Source organism: Ictidomys tridecemlineatus, chromosome 6, assembly GCF_052094955.1.
Source record: "Ictidomys tridecemlineatus isolate mIctTri1 chromosome 6, mIctTri1.hap1, whole genome shotgun sequence".
In the NCBI taxonomy this organism is placed as follows: domain Eukaryota; kingdom Metazoa; phylum Chordata; class Mammalia; order Rodentia; family Sciuridae; genus Ictidomys; species Ictidomys tridecemlineatus.
The window spans coordinates 70,385,111-70,398,187 of NC_135482.1; the positions used below are offsets into that span (position 1 = coordinate 70,385,111).

At 32.7% G+C, this 13,077-nt stretch overlaps 1 protein-coding gene across 1 annotated transcript in view; it reads left to right on the forward strand.

Moving 5' to 3' along the window:
* Positions 1-13,077, forward strand: part of Adamts20 (ADAM metallopeptidase with thrombospondin type 1 motif 20) — a 146,286-nt gene that overhangs the window by 56,891 nt on the left and 76,318 nt on the right. Inside the window, exons 12-18 of the mRNA XM_078014858.1 lie at positions 4,287-4,432; positions 5,832-6,013; positions 6,115-6,251; positions 6,697-6,814; positions 9,432-9,527; positions 12,248-12,414; positions 12,566-12,695. Coding sequence (XP_077870984.1) covers positions 4,287-4,432; positions 5,832-6,013; positions 6,115-6,251; positions 6,697-6,814; positions 9,432-9,527; positions 12,248-12,414; positions 12,566-12,695 — 976 coding nt within the window. The remainder of the gene's footprint in view (positions 1-4,286; positions 4,433-5,831; positions 6,014-6,114; positions 6,252-6,696; positions 6,815-9,431; positions 9,528-12,247; positions 12,415-12,565; positions 12,696-13,077) is intronic.

Genomic DNA, 13,077 nt, shown 5'->3' on the forward strand with positions numbered 1-13,077 from the left:
AAGCTTCTATGAGCATCTCTGTGCAAGTCTTCTTGTAGACATGTTTGAATTTCTCTTGGGATAGACTTGCGGGTCATAGGATAAGCATGTGTTTAACTCCATAAGAAAGTGCCAAACCATTTTCCAAAATATGTGCAACACTGCGCTTCTCAATGTAGAAATTTTCAGTTGCTCTGCATTCCTTTCCAGATTTTGATATTGTTAATCTTTTTTTTAAAAATTAGCCAATTTAATTAAGTATAAAATGAAACCTCATTGTGACTTTAATTACATTACCCTGATTATTATATATCTTGAGCATCATTCTATTTGCTTACTAGCCATTTGAATAGCCATTTGGATATTTCCTGTATGAGATCGAAAGGTGGGCATGGTTGGGATTCTAGGTCAAAGTGATGAGATAGTGAGATGTATTTTAAAGCCAGTGAAGATTAAAAAACAGATGGCAGTTAGGTTGCAACATGTGGGGTATGACAGATATACATTCTCTTTATTTATTTATTGAAAATAGTGAACCCTATATGTTATCTCTATTCAGTATTAAATGAAGCTTTTATTGGTGGGACATTATAAATAAATAAATTGTGCCATAACATTTTCCTCTAGTTCCTTTATTTTGTGACTGTCTTAAAAATGAGTCTGTGTTAGATACTTTTGGTAGTAAAGCAATTTGTGTAAAGCCATTGTGAATCCATCTGAATATGAGTTAATTGTACTACATGATGAATAGTATTACCTATCTTTTTAATGCTATATTCTCTCATTATATGTAATTATGTATGTATGTGTATATGTATTTGTATGTGTGTGTATATGTTTGTATACATATATTATCTATAGATATTTATAGATATCTATAAGGAGAGAGAGAGAGAGAGAGAGAGAGAGAGAGAGAGAAAGAGAGAGAGCGCACATGAGAGCATGAGGATTATTTTAATTGTTTCTGGGAGATCCCACAAAATGCACTTGTACATAATACAGTCTATTCTGATACTTTGTTTTTGTTTACCTCTAACAGCCTTATGCTATTAGGTAATTTGTTCTAATGGAAGGCACAAAGCAATTTTTTCTGCTGATAAAATTAAGAATAGGATTATTTCATTCAACAAAGATTTTTCAAGGGTGTTCTATGCCAGGCACTATTCTCAGTGCTAAAGACATATAAGCAAATAAAACATATGCTTTCCCAGAGTTTACATTCTAGGAACAAATTATAAATATTATGAATAATTAATATATAATAGTGCCACGAAACTAATCAATGCCATAGACAAGAGAAACAGAGCAGGAAGAAGATGGAAGTTTTCTAGTAGGAGAAGATAGATTGCAATGCAAAATCTAGTAGTCCAGGAAGAGCTTCATGAAGTTTGCCAAATGAACTCTTAAAGAAGGTAAGGGGATTAGCTGTGAGGATATCTGGGATAATCAAGTTTTAAACAAAGAACAGCTCAACTGCTAATTCTGGAGAAACCTGGAGTGTTCAGCGCAGATCACAGAGCACCTCACCATTGGAGTAAAGTGCAGAGAGTGAGACTTGGAGGAACTAACTGGAGAAATATTATATAGAGCCTTGAAGACACTGTAAGAACTTAGTGTTTACATAAAGTAAAGTAATTGAAGGATTTGAGGAGAGTCATCATCTGATTTGACTTAATTTAAAAACTGGTTTTAAAAAGGATCATTCTGGCAACCATGTTGAGGCTAAACAGTAGAGAAGAGGAGTGGAAACAGGGTATCTATAGTAGTGACAGAGGTGATAGACACTGGTAGCTCAAGCCAGAGTGGGAGCAGCAAGGATGAAGAAAGTTCAATTCTTGATGTATTTAAAAGTAACCCAGAGCATTTGCTAATGTTTCTGATGTGGACAATTTGATGAGGAAGAAGAGGCAGGATGACGAGCTTTCTCACTGAACAACTTAGATCAATTCAGGAGAAGCAGGTTTTGATGGAGGAGAGGCAGGATTTTGATTTTCAGATTCCTTTTGAAATGTTTTTTAGAAAATCAATTAAACACGAGTGAGCAAGCAGCTTGTGTACAAATGCTATTGGTTCGGATATTAAGAGAGCACAAAGACAAATTAAAAATAGCAGAAGATACTTGTGATGGATTCATTATCAAAGAAGAAAGAAAACCAAGCATGTTCCAAGACTAAGAATGGTCCTGGACACCAAGAGGAAAGGAAGTATATCAGATAGGAAGAGTGATTAACTGAGTCACATATTGCTGGTAAATCAAAGAAAACAGAGAATGAAAACTGACCCTTTGTTATAGCAGTGCAGAGACATCCATGACCTATACCTGAGCAGGTTCATGCAGAAATAGGACATGAAGTCCCATTTCATGAAGGCCATGAAAGCCTGGCTGGGGTGATGTTATGAGAACACAGACAGAGGGCGTTAGTTAATAATAAGACTGGAGAAAAGTACTGGAGCTGGTGAGGGAAGTGAGAGCTAAGTAAGATTTCGTTGTTGCCATTGTTTTGAAGTGTGTATGTTAATGGGAATCATCTAATGAAGTACTTCTCAAACTATCTGTAGTAAAAGATTGTATTTTTTGTTCAAAATTTCTGGTTATTTATTAACTGGTACTTTTATATAAAATAAAAATTATTATAACTAGAAAGATAAAATGAAAAAGAGAAAATAGAAGTGTCTTCCAAAATTCTCTGTGGAAAACAGTATGGCCTTTCTTGAAGAAATTAGAAATAGAGTCATTTTATAATCCAGGAATTCTACTTGTGGGACTAAATTCCCAAGAATTGAAAGCAGGATCTTGAAGGGATATTTGTACACCTATATTCATCGCAGTATTATTAGCAACAGCCAGAAGGTGGAAAGAGCCCAAGAGTGCATGGATGGGGAGATGGGTAAATGAAATGCTATATATACATATGGTATGATTTGAATGTGTGTTCCTCCAGAATTCATATTGAAATTTAATTTCCAATGTAATAATATCGGGAATTAGAGCCTTGTACAAATGGACTAATATATGGAAATTTACAAAGGAATGATATTCCATTCTAATAGTCCTTAAAAATGAAGGATGTTCTGACACATGCAACAACATGGTTCTTAGCAACATTATGCCAAGTGAAGTGAGCCTGTCAAGAAAGACATTCTATGTGATTCTCATTATAAGAGGTGTCCAAAATAGTCAAATTCATAACAGTAAAACGTAGAATGGTAACTACCAGGAGGCAAAAGAAGGGACAAATGGGAGTCATTAATGGGTGTAGGGATTTACAAGATGAAAAAGTTCTGGAGAATGCTTGTGCAACAGCGATGAATATACTTAATACTACTGAACTGTACACATAAAAATGGTTGTGATCATAATTTTATGTGTATTTTAAAATAATTAAAAAATAAATACAAGCCAATTTTCAAATTATTTACTTCAATAAACATAAACTTATTCTATTAGAATCTTATAAAAGTTTCAAAAGCGGGGCTGGGTAAATAGCTCAGTGGTAGAGCACTTGCATAGCATGTGCAAGATTTAGGTTTGGTCTCCAGCATCATGTGTCTAAAAAAATGTTTCTAAACTCTCAGTTCTGTGCTTACCAAACTGGTAAAGACTGGTTTCAGTGCATGGACACTTTGATTAGCTGTCACCAAGCAATGATGATATAAGACAGATGGCAGGGAGAATTGCTAGAGTAATGTTTTAAGTAGTGAGAAGAGATGGGAATAAGGGCATAGGTGGAGGGATTAACTTCTTTTAGTATCATAGAGTTTTCATGTGCACTAATAGATGACAAAGAGAGTATCTGGGTACAGATGCTGTTGGTTGGATAGAAGGAGTGGGAGGGAATTGTGGTCAGATTCTTCTCTAAGTTTCTGTTTTATCAATGAAAGTAAGAAACAAGGTCATCTGAGATGATGAATGAGATGTAGAAAGTTATCTAAAAGAGTGGGAAAGAGGATTGATATCTTGGAGTAAAATAATGAAACCGTGAACATATACAGTATTAAACTCATATTTGTAACTTCTTTTTAAAAAACATCATTTTCCATTTTACTATATTTTTCTTTCCAGTGAGCCTCTAAGTCTCAAAGGATAGAGATTCTTTTTGCATTCCACAGATCTTACGGTTACTCAGTAGACAGGAAATATTCATAAGTTGTTGTCAAATGTAATCCTATTTCTGAATTATTAGTGGTTTACTTTAAATTGTTTGTATATTGTCCTTCTATTAATCTTGATAATATTACTATAATAACTGTGATGTTCCAACTAGATATACATGAGTCATTTCTCTGTGTGTGTGTTATTTTTGTAGCACTGCCACCATGGGCTGTGTGTAAACAAAGAAATGGAGACACGACCTGTAGATGGTGAATGGGGACCATGGGGACCTTACAGTTCTTGTTCAAGAACATGTGGAGGTGGAATCAAAAGCACAGCCAGGCTCTGTAATCGTCCTGAGTATGTCTTTTTTATGTCACTGTAAATTAAGATTAACTCAAGGCACCAGAAAGTAAACACCAGTTTCATTCACTTCTAAAACTGGAGGTCAGTCTGTAAGTTTCTGAGATTCAGAAAACTTCTGGAATATTTTAACCATATTGCTATATATCTTTGTGGATTCAGACTTTAAAAAACATAAATAGATAAAATTTTATAATTGGAACTGATACAGAATCATTTTCTTCTTTTTTTTAAAATTTGTTTTCTGATTTGATATCAGTTAGGAAATAGTTTTGAATATGAATGACAGTTACACTGGCATTTTCACATTTACTGTATTTCTAATGAAAATTCCTGGATCCTTTCACTTAGTTTTGGCTCTTTTGGAGAAAATTCATAGTTTGGTTGGTAGTTTTCATTGTCTTATATAATTTTATGTGTCACATTTTCATTCTCTGCTCATGTTGTAGATGCATCATTGTATTTAGCTGAATAAGTAAACATATTCCCCCCTCATTGAAATATATAAAAGAGCTTAGAGAGCTCATAAAGATTTTTTAAATGAATGTTTCTGTTGTATATATGATATATTATTTGGCAATCAATGTGACATTCTTTCAATGTCTTATTAAAAGCATTTTAATGCAGAAATGTGACATACTGTAAATAAAATCTAAATTCATTTGAACTTTAGAATAGTTACATTATACTAAAAATATTTATATCTAAAATTCTGAAGAGTTTTTATTTTCCAGCATTAAGTTGAAATAGAGAGGGATATAGATTGATACCATGAAACTCCTTGAACTGAGTCGGAAGAAGTATATACATGATGGAGATGCACATATACTTCCTTTTGAACATGCTGTCTTCCTTTTTTATTGTCTTTGGCTATTACATGTCTTTTTTTTCCCCTCAGAAAGTAAACAAATTCCATTTTGATGTTTTACAAAAGAAGTTCATTATGAGGGTCTGGGGTTGTGGCTCAGTGGTAGAGCACTTGCCTAGCATGCGTGAGGCACTGGGTTCGATCCTCAGCACCACATTAAAAACAAAACAAAACAAAACAAAACAACTAAATAAACAAAATAAAGGTATTGTGTCCATTTACAACTAAAAAAAAAAGTCCATCAGTTTTTTTTAAGTTAATTTGTTTATTCTAATTCGTTTATATGCATCATTAGTTTTTTGTTGGTTCTACCTTCCAGGCCTCAGCATCCATGTGAAGGTGGATATTTTTATAGTTCATTAGCCAGAGAATTGCTTAAAATCCCCTTTACATACTTTCATTTAAAAACTTATGTTAGTGGAACATCAGTGGTTTTCCTGATCCTGGAAAAGAATGGAACAATTATAGAAGTAAATGGCAGAAATAATGTTGTACTGATGTGCTTTAAAATGTAATGAATTTGACTAGGCCAAGAAACGGAGGAAAGTACTGTGTGGGCCGCAGGATGAAATTTCGATCATGTAACACTGATTCATGTCCAAAAGGCAAGCAAGACTTTCGAGAGAAGCAGTGCTCTGATTTTGATGGTAAACATTTCAACATCAATGGTCTTTCCCCTAATGTGAGGTGGCTTCCAAAGTACAGTGGGAGTAAGTATTTATAATGTCATTAGTGTAAATTTTTTTGAGACCTTAGAACTCATGGCTTTATTATTGTACACCCTAAAATTGACTTTTTAAAATTTTTACAGTTGCCATAAAAGATCGTTGTAAGCTCTATTGTCGGGTTGCTGGAACCACTAACTTCTACCAGTTGAAGGATAGGGTTGCTGATGGTACCCCTTGTGGAACTGAAACCAACGACATCTGTGTTCAAGGCCTGTGTCGGGTAAGTAAACTAGAAGTTTCTATACATGTATAGTGATTTAATAACAATAGTTTTTTTTCTATTTCTCTAACCAAATATTTCTTTTGCTGCTTCATGGTACATTCTTATGAATTCCAATAAAATAATTTTTATATTATGCTATCTTTAGGAATATGATTAGATTTGTTACTAAGCAATTCTCTGTCATTTAATAATGACTCATAAAGCACTAAGTTTGCTGATTCTGGTTAGCTTGTACTATTCAGAATCAGGATAAAGATGATGTGAGCTTCCTAAAAGGGTAGAACATAATGTTCATACAAGTTGTAAACCACTTTTGCTACTTCGATTGTGACCTTCTATGGTGACATTTAGTCAACATCTTTGTTAAATCCTCTCTCTAGCCCTCTCGCTCTCATTTCTTACATTCAAGGAGTGTCTTAATTGTACTAATTGTGTTTTGAAGCAAGCTGGCTGTGATCATGTGTTAAACTCCAAGGCCAAGAGAGACAAATGTGGAGTGTGTGGTGGAGATAACTCTTCATGCAGGACAATGGCAGGTGTCTTCAACAGTGCCCATTATGGTAAGCTGTGTATTTGCTTCAAGTTTTCCCTTTTACTTGATCTAGTAGTGAGTATATAATGAAGGTATAATAGTAACACTTGGTTATTGTTTTGTGTACTCTATACCCTTAGTTCAAAATGATTGTGAAAGAAATACTTCCTAAATATGAGAAAATTACATCTTACACCAGATGCACTTTTAAATCAATGAATTCACCCACCCAAGACAAATCTAATTTTTAAAGATAAATTAGGTGCATTATGAGAGAAAAAATAAATTCAGTGTTATTTGACCACAATGTGTGAATAGTCCCCCGATGAATGAAGTGCTTTTAGTGTTGTTCCTGTAATCTAAAATGTATATACTTATGACTATTTTTCAGGAAACCTGCTCTAAATTATTATCATTGAAACACTATTTTTTGGTCTGACCTGGTCAGTCTGTTGTTTTTGTTATCAATATTGAAAATGTTGATTGAATGAGAAGGATGAAACCATTAACATAATATTTAATCATAATTATCATCACATTTGATTTCCTAAGCAGTATCTGAATGATAGATATAATTGATATTTGGCCATGATTTCATTTTTACTCAAAATTGTTATGAGAATATCTCAAATATTTTCCATTCTAAAATTTTCTGGACAAACATTTTTTTTTCTTTTTTATGAAATAAAAGCAGAACATTAAAACTCGCCTTGCACAGTAAAAGTGTATTATTTACTACTATGCTTTTTAGCATTAAATTGTGTTCATAAGTGTTTAAATATGTGTTGGGTTATTATGAATTACTTCAATTATAGAGGTATAACTTAAAACTCAAAAATTTACATTTTTATTTATACAGTAAGTGTAGTACATTTTATACTTTCCCATGTTAGTGGTACTTATGATCATTAGTTATTAGTTGGTTTGACATACTATTTATTTTTCTGGTTGTTTTTATTCATTGTTTCACAAAAGCTATACAATTTGTTCTCCTTCTAGTATCAATGACACATACTTAGCATAATCTGTTGAAAAGTATTATTTTTAAGGAGAAAATCCACATATTTCAAATTAGTATTAAATAGTTAACCTGCAAAAACTGTACTGTGAATTAATCAGTTAGTAAAAAATGGAGAAAAGTGAAGTCATTTGCAGTGTTTTGAATAGCACTGACGGCGTTTCTGCCCCCTGGTGGTCACCTTCATCTTGTTGCCTTTGAAATGTTTCAAGCTTGCTTTCTTGAAAAACTGCACTAGCAGACATAAATAGTGAAATAGTGAACAGAAATATTTTATAGTGAAGAGAAGATGAGTTGAATTTACTTTTGAAGATTGATAATCTACAACTAATATGTATGTATGGTTTATGCAGACTCTTTAAATCATCTATCACATTATATTTAAAATGGGATGCCTTAAAGAGATAGAAAAAGGCTGGTGCAAGATTATTCAAAGGAATCTGATATCAGGTTCACAAATTTAAGCTTTTATAAAACTGCTACTTCCTAAATTTTTCCCAAGTTTTTAAATTTTAGTGCATGAGAAAAAGTACAATTTCTCTCATTTATTAAGTGGGGAAAATACTAATAAGAAAGGACAAGTGGTGAAAACTTAGATTAATATAACTAGAATATAATCATCTGTATACTTACCCTGAGAGTATTTGGACAACTGTGTAATATGAATTTTTCTGTATCAAGAAAACATTTTTTTTCTTTTTTAATGTATGTTTTGTATAGTATTCCCCTTTTTTTCTTCTTTATTGAATTTGGTCTTGTACAATAGAGGTATTACTTTTATTTACTCCCAGTAAACATTTAGTTTTTCTCATATCTAGTTTATTAATAGGCTTTTAAAATCAATGCAGAATTTGGCAGGAGATAGATATAGGGAATCCAGATTGTTGGGGGGCAAATAAATATAGGGATTCCAGGTTATACTACAAACTAAAAGCTTATGAAAGAGATTGAGCTTTTTCTTTATTATTATTATTTCTTAGCAATGAAATTTGCTGCTTACTATCTGTTAACATTATCACACCAAAGGCCAATTTTATTGATATCTTTCAGATTTGTGAATAGCATTTGAAATTTCATATTTTTCCCAGGAGAAAATCTAAATGCATTAGTCACAGTTAAAAATGAATACCCCAATTGAGCATTTAAGGGGCTCAATTAATATACTAATTTTATTCTATCCTATGTTAAGAATTCTATGCTGGACATGGTGGTGATGCATGCCGGTAATTCCAGTGACTGGGAAGACAAGCAAGAAGATTTCAGGCCAGCCTCAGCAACTTAGACCCTGCCTCAAAGAATAAAAAGGACTGAAGATGTAACTCAGTGTAGAGCATCCCTGTGTTCATTCCCTAGTACTCAAAATAATAATAATGATAATAAAAGAAGTTTAGAAATAAAAAATTAGGAAGAGTTATACTTTAAGAATCTGAAACTCTATATGCTTCTAGACCACAGCTGCTTTTCTCCAGTCCTCAGTAACTTATTAAGGTATTGGTTCAAAAGGAATGACCAGTTTCATTTTTTAAAGGTAAAATGAAATTAAGACTGACTATATCATACATTTAGTAGTAATGTCCTCTAGGACATCTGCTTTTGTGAAATTTAACATTTATAAAATTAATTGCAGGTTACAATGTGGTTGTAAAGATTCCCACAGGAGCAACAAACATTGAAATTCTTCAGCACAGCTATTCCGGAAAACCAGAAGATGACAATTACCTTGGTAAACATTTTTAGTAAGCAGCAGCCAATATGTGGTTTGTGTGCAATTTCATGGAGGTCTGTGGTTGATGTGAATTCCTGGAAGGCAACAAGAATCCCTGGAACAAACATGTAGTTTCAGTTCCTATGTAGCTTAGGTCATTCAACTCCCTGTGCGTATGTTCTTCTTAAGCTACACAAAATATGTTCTTTTTTAACAAAATTCTGAAAAAATGGGTTTTTTAAAAAATATATTTAGTTGTCGATGAACCTTTATTTAATATCTTTATTTATATGTGGTGCTGAGAGTTGAACCCTTGCCAGGCAGGCACTCTACCACTGAGCCACAACCCCAGTCTGAAAAATTGTTTTTTTTTAATTATTTTGTTTTTCTTCATAAGAATATTTTAGAAAACCAAATGCATCTTCAGTTAAAGTTACCTGTGTGTTTAGAATAAAATTCTCTTCCTTTTAGCTAATAGTAATTATGCAACTTTTGGCATTTGTTTTTGAAATTAGCTTTGAAATTTAGAGAATTTTGCTTAGCTATAACATGAAAAGGATATTTTACAAAATTTTTCCATCAGAAAAACATCTTAAAAATTGACTTACCTGTAATTTACCATGCTAGAATAGGTGATGATGTAGAGAAATCATCCACTTCACATTAATAAAATATGAAATATTGGCCCAGATAACTAAAACTTATAATAGGGAATGAGAATCTGTTGTGAACAGATTATTTTAGGAGTTACATTTGGCATTACCAAAATCAAATGTAAAGGAAACAATTGCATAATGGGTACAAGGTATCTTTTGGGGAAGATAGAAAAGTTTTAGAACTGTATTGAGGTGATAGTTGCACATTATGAACGTATTAATTGCTATTGAATTGTTCACTTAAAAGTGGTTAATTCTGTGTTTTCTGAGTTTCATCTTAATAAGTGCAAATCATTTATTTCCCCAAGAGAATAAAATGTAAATATTTTGATATATTAATCTTTTATATTTATTTGAAACTTTTTTCTTCTGCTAAAAAATATTACCTGTGAGCATACATACAGAAAAATGCTACAGTATCTGTAGATAAATAATCCAGTAAGTCTCTCTAAGGTTCCAAATGTACATACCTGTGTCTTCCCGGGAATGAACCACAGGTTCTTCCCAAGTTTAAAAGACTAGAAGTGTTACTTTCTAGGAGAACTGCAAATGCAAATATTGAAGTCTGATTTGAAGTGAGCAAAACAAACATAAAGTCACTAGAAAGGGTTTTTAAAACGTTTATGAAATTTTGTCAACAAAAGTAACAGAATGTGTAGAATTTTTCTCACAAAGGCTTTGTTTATTTTCCTTAGATTTAATGTAACCATTGGTTCTTTAAATAGGACTGTCTACCTTTGATCCAGTGCAGATTCCTACACAGAGAAATTTCTTTTTTAGAGAATATGTTATTTGTTTTTTCATTGAATTCAGTATAATATATAAAGGCAGTTAAGCTGGTTCACATATACACAGAAACATGTAACTGATTTTGCAATAATCCCTTCAAGATTGCTTTTTCAGAGGGGTATTGTATTTATTATAAAGTTTATCTGTAAGTCAACTGTGTACTTTTGGTACAGTTCCCTGGACGTCAAATACATTTTCCCCAAAAGGTTATTGTTCCACTGAGAAGTATAATGCTAGTAAAACAAGAAGAGAAGAACTTGATTATTAGAGTTTTATTATTGTAAAGTTTTAAATATTACATAATCTCTTGAAAATTAAAAATAAATAGCATAAATTTTACCATTTACACATTTTATAAACATTTTCCAAATTTAATCCTGATTAAGGTCCTGTTAAGGCAGAAATATGTATTGATTTTATTATGCAGTTTAGGAAACTGAGCTACAAGTTTGTGTCACACCACAAAGTAATTAATTAATACAAGTTGAACTGTTTGAATACTAAATTCCTTTGTCTTTTTACAATCACATTATTGTAGACACCGTGCAATTTTAATTTAAAAAGCAACAAATTATGAATATATACTATACTGTTGTTTTGTATGTTTGTATATATTATACAAATAAATACGCATGTATTTAATGGGCTTATATTATTACCTATCAATGGGAGAGAGAGAACGAGAAAGGGCATGAATAGTGAGGGAGATGATAGGAATATTATTCTGAAAAGCTGATATTCACATGTATTTCAACAGTGATAGGGTGCCTCTTTACCAAAAGATTGAGACAGCTGTATAGAGAACAGTGTAGTCACTGCATAGACTTTTAGAATATTGACCCTAGAGTTAAAGCTTCATTCATTTTTTCCAAGACAAGTGTAAATGGAGTGTTGCCGCAGTCCGTTGCTCTTTGTCTCCTTCTGTTGATGACCACAATTGGTTTAGCTGATCTATCTGGTTCGGGCATGATTTCATTCAGCCTGACCACTTCTTGTATATCCCTCCTGAAGTTCTGTGCCCCATAGGGGAAGATGACCCTTTCAGGCAGAAAAATGTAGGGTGAATTTATTCTAACATCTTTGGCTGACATGCTGAAGTTTGCCTGCTTACAGAATAGATACCCCAGTATAGCAAAATAAGGTTTATTTCTTTAATATTATCCTTACTATTAATTTACAATTCCATTCTTTGAATTCAAAACAGGATTTTAATTTAAAAAGTTAAAAAAAAACCATCTTATGTACTTTTGGTTTGCTTTATGACTTCATGAGCAATATTTTATTCTTTTACAGCCTTATCTGATGCCCAAGGGAATTTTCTTTTAAATGGAAATTTTGTTGTAAGTATGTCAAAAAAGGAAATAAACGTACAAGGAGCTATTTTTGAATACAGTGGATCAAACAACTCAATTGAAAGAATTAACAGTACTGATAGACTGGAAGAAGAACTTGTTTTACAGGTAACTCTTCAGTGGTCAGTAAGACTTCACTTTATTCATGTTCGTGATCTATACTGGTTAAGTGCTTATTAGCATTTATTATTAAAGATAGACATTATGTCTGAAGAATGTATCTTTTATAAGTTGTATGTTCCTTTGTATCTTTATTGAGGTGCTATGTGTGGGTAATTTATATAACCCTGATGTACGCTATTCCTTCAACATCCCTATGGAGGAGAGGAGTGACCTGTTCACATGGGATGCACATGGACCATGGCAAGACTGCACCAAAATGTGTCAAGGTACCTTGGTATTAAAGAGATGGAGGTCTAACTGTGCATGCTGTTATCATTTGATTCCTTCGAGTTAGGTTGCCTATAGAATCCTCCTCCTTTCTATAAACATAACACACAGGCATACAAAAGTGTACAGCTTTATTTTCTTCTCACTTTTCCTCTCACTCTTTTTGTTTCTCACTCAACAGATCCCGTTTTTAAAACTACCTCTTTCTACTGTTCCTGGTACATTTTCACATTCTCATATTTTCTCTCTCTTTCTCTCTCTCTCCCTCTCCTTTTTTATTTTTATATATGTTTTGCAGTTGCAGAAATTTTCTCTAACTTACTTGCATCCCACTTCCTAGTGAAATACCTGTCCTCTCATCTTCTGTCCTCCACAAATTCA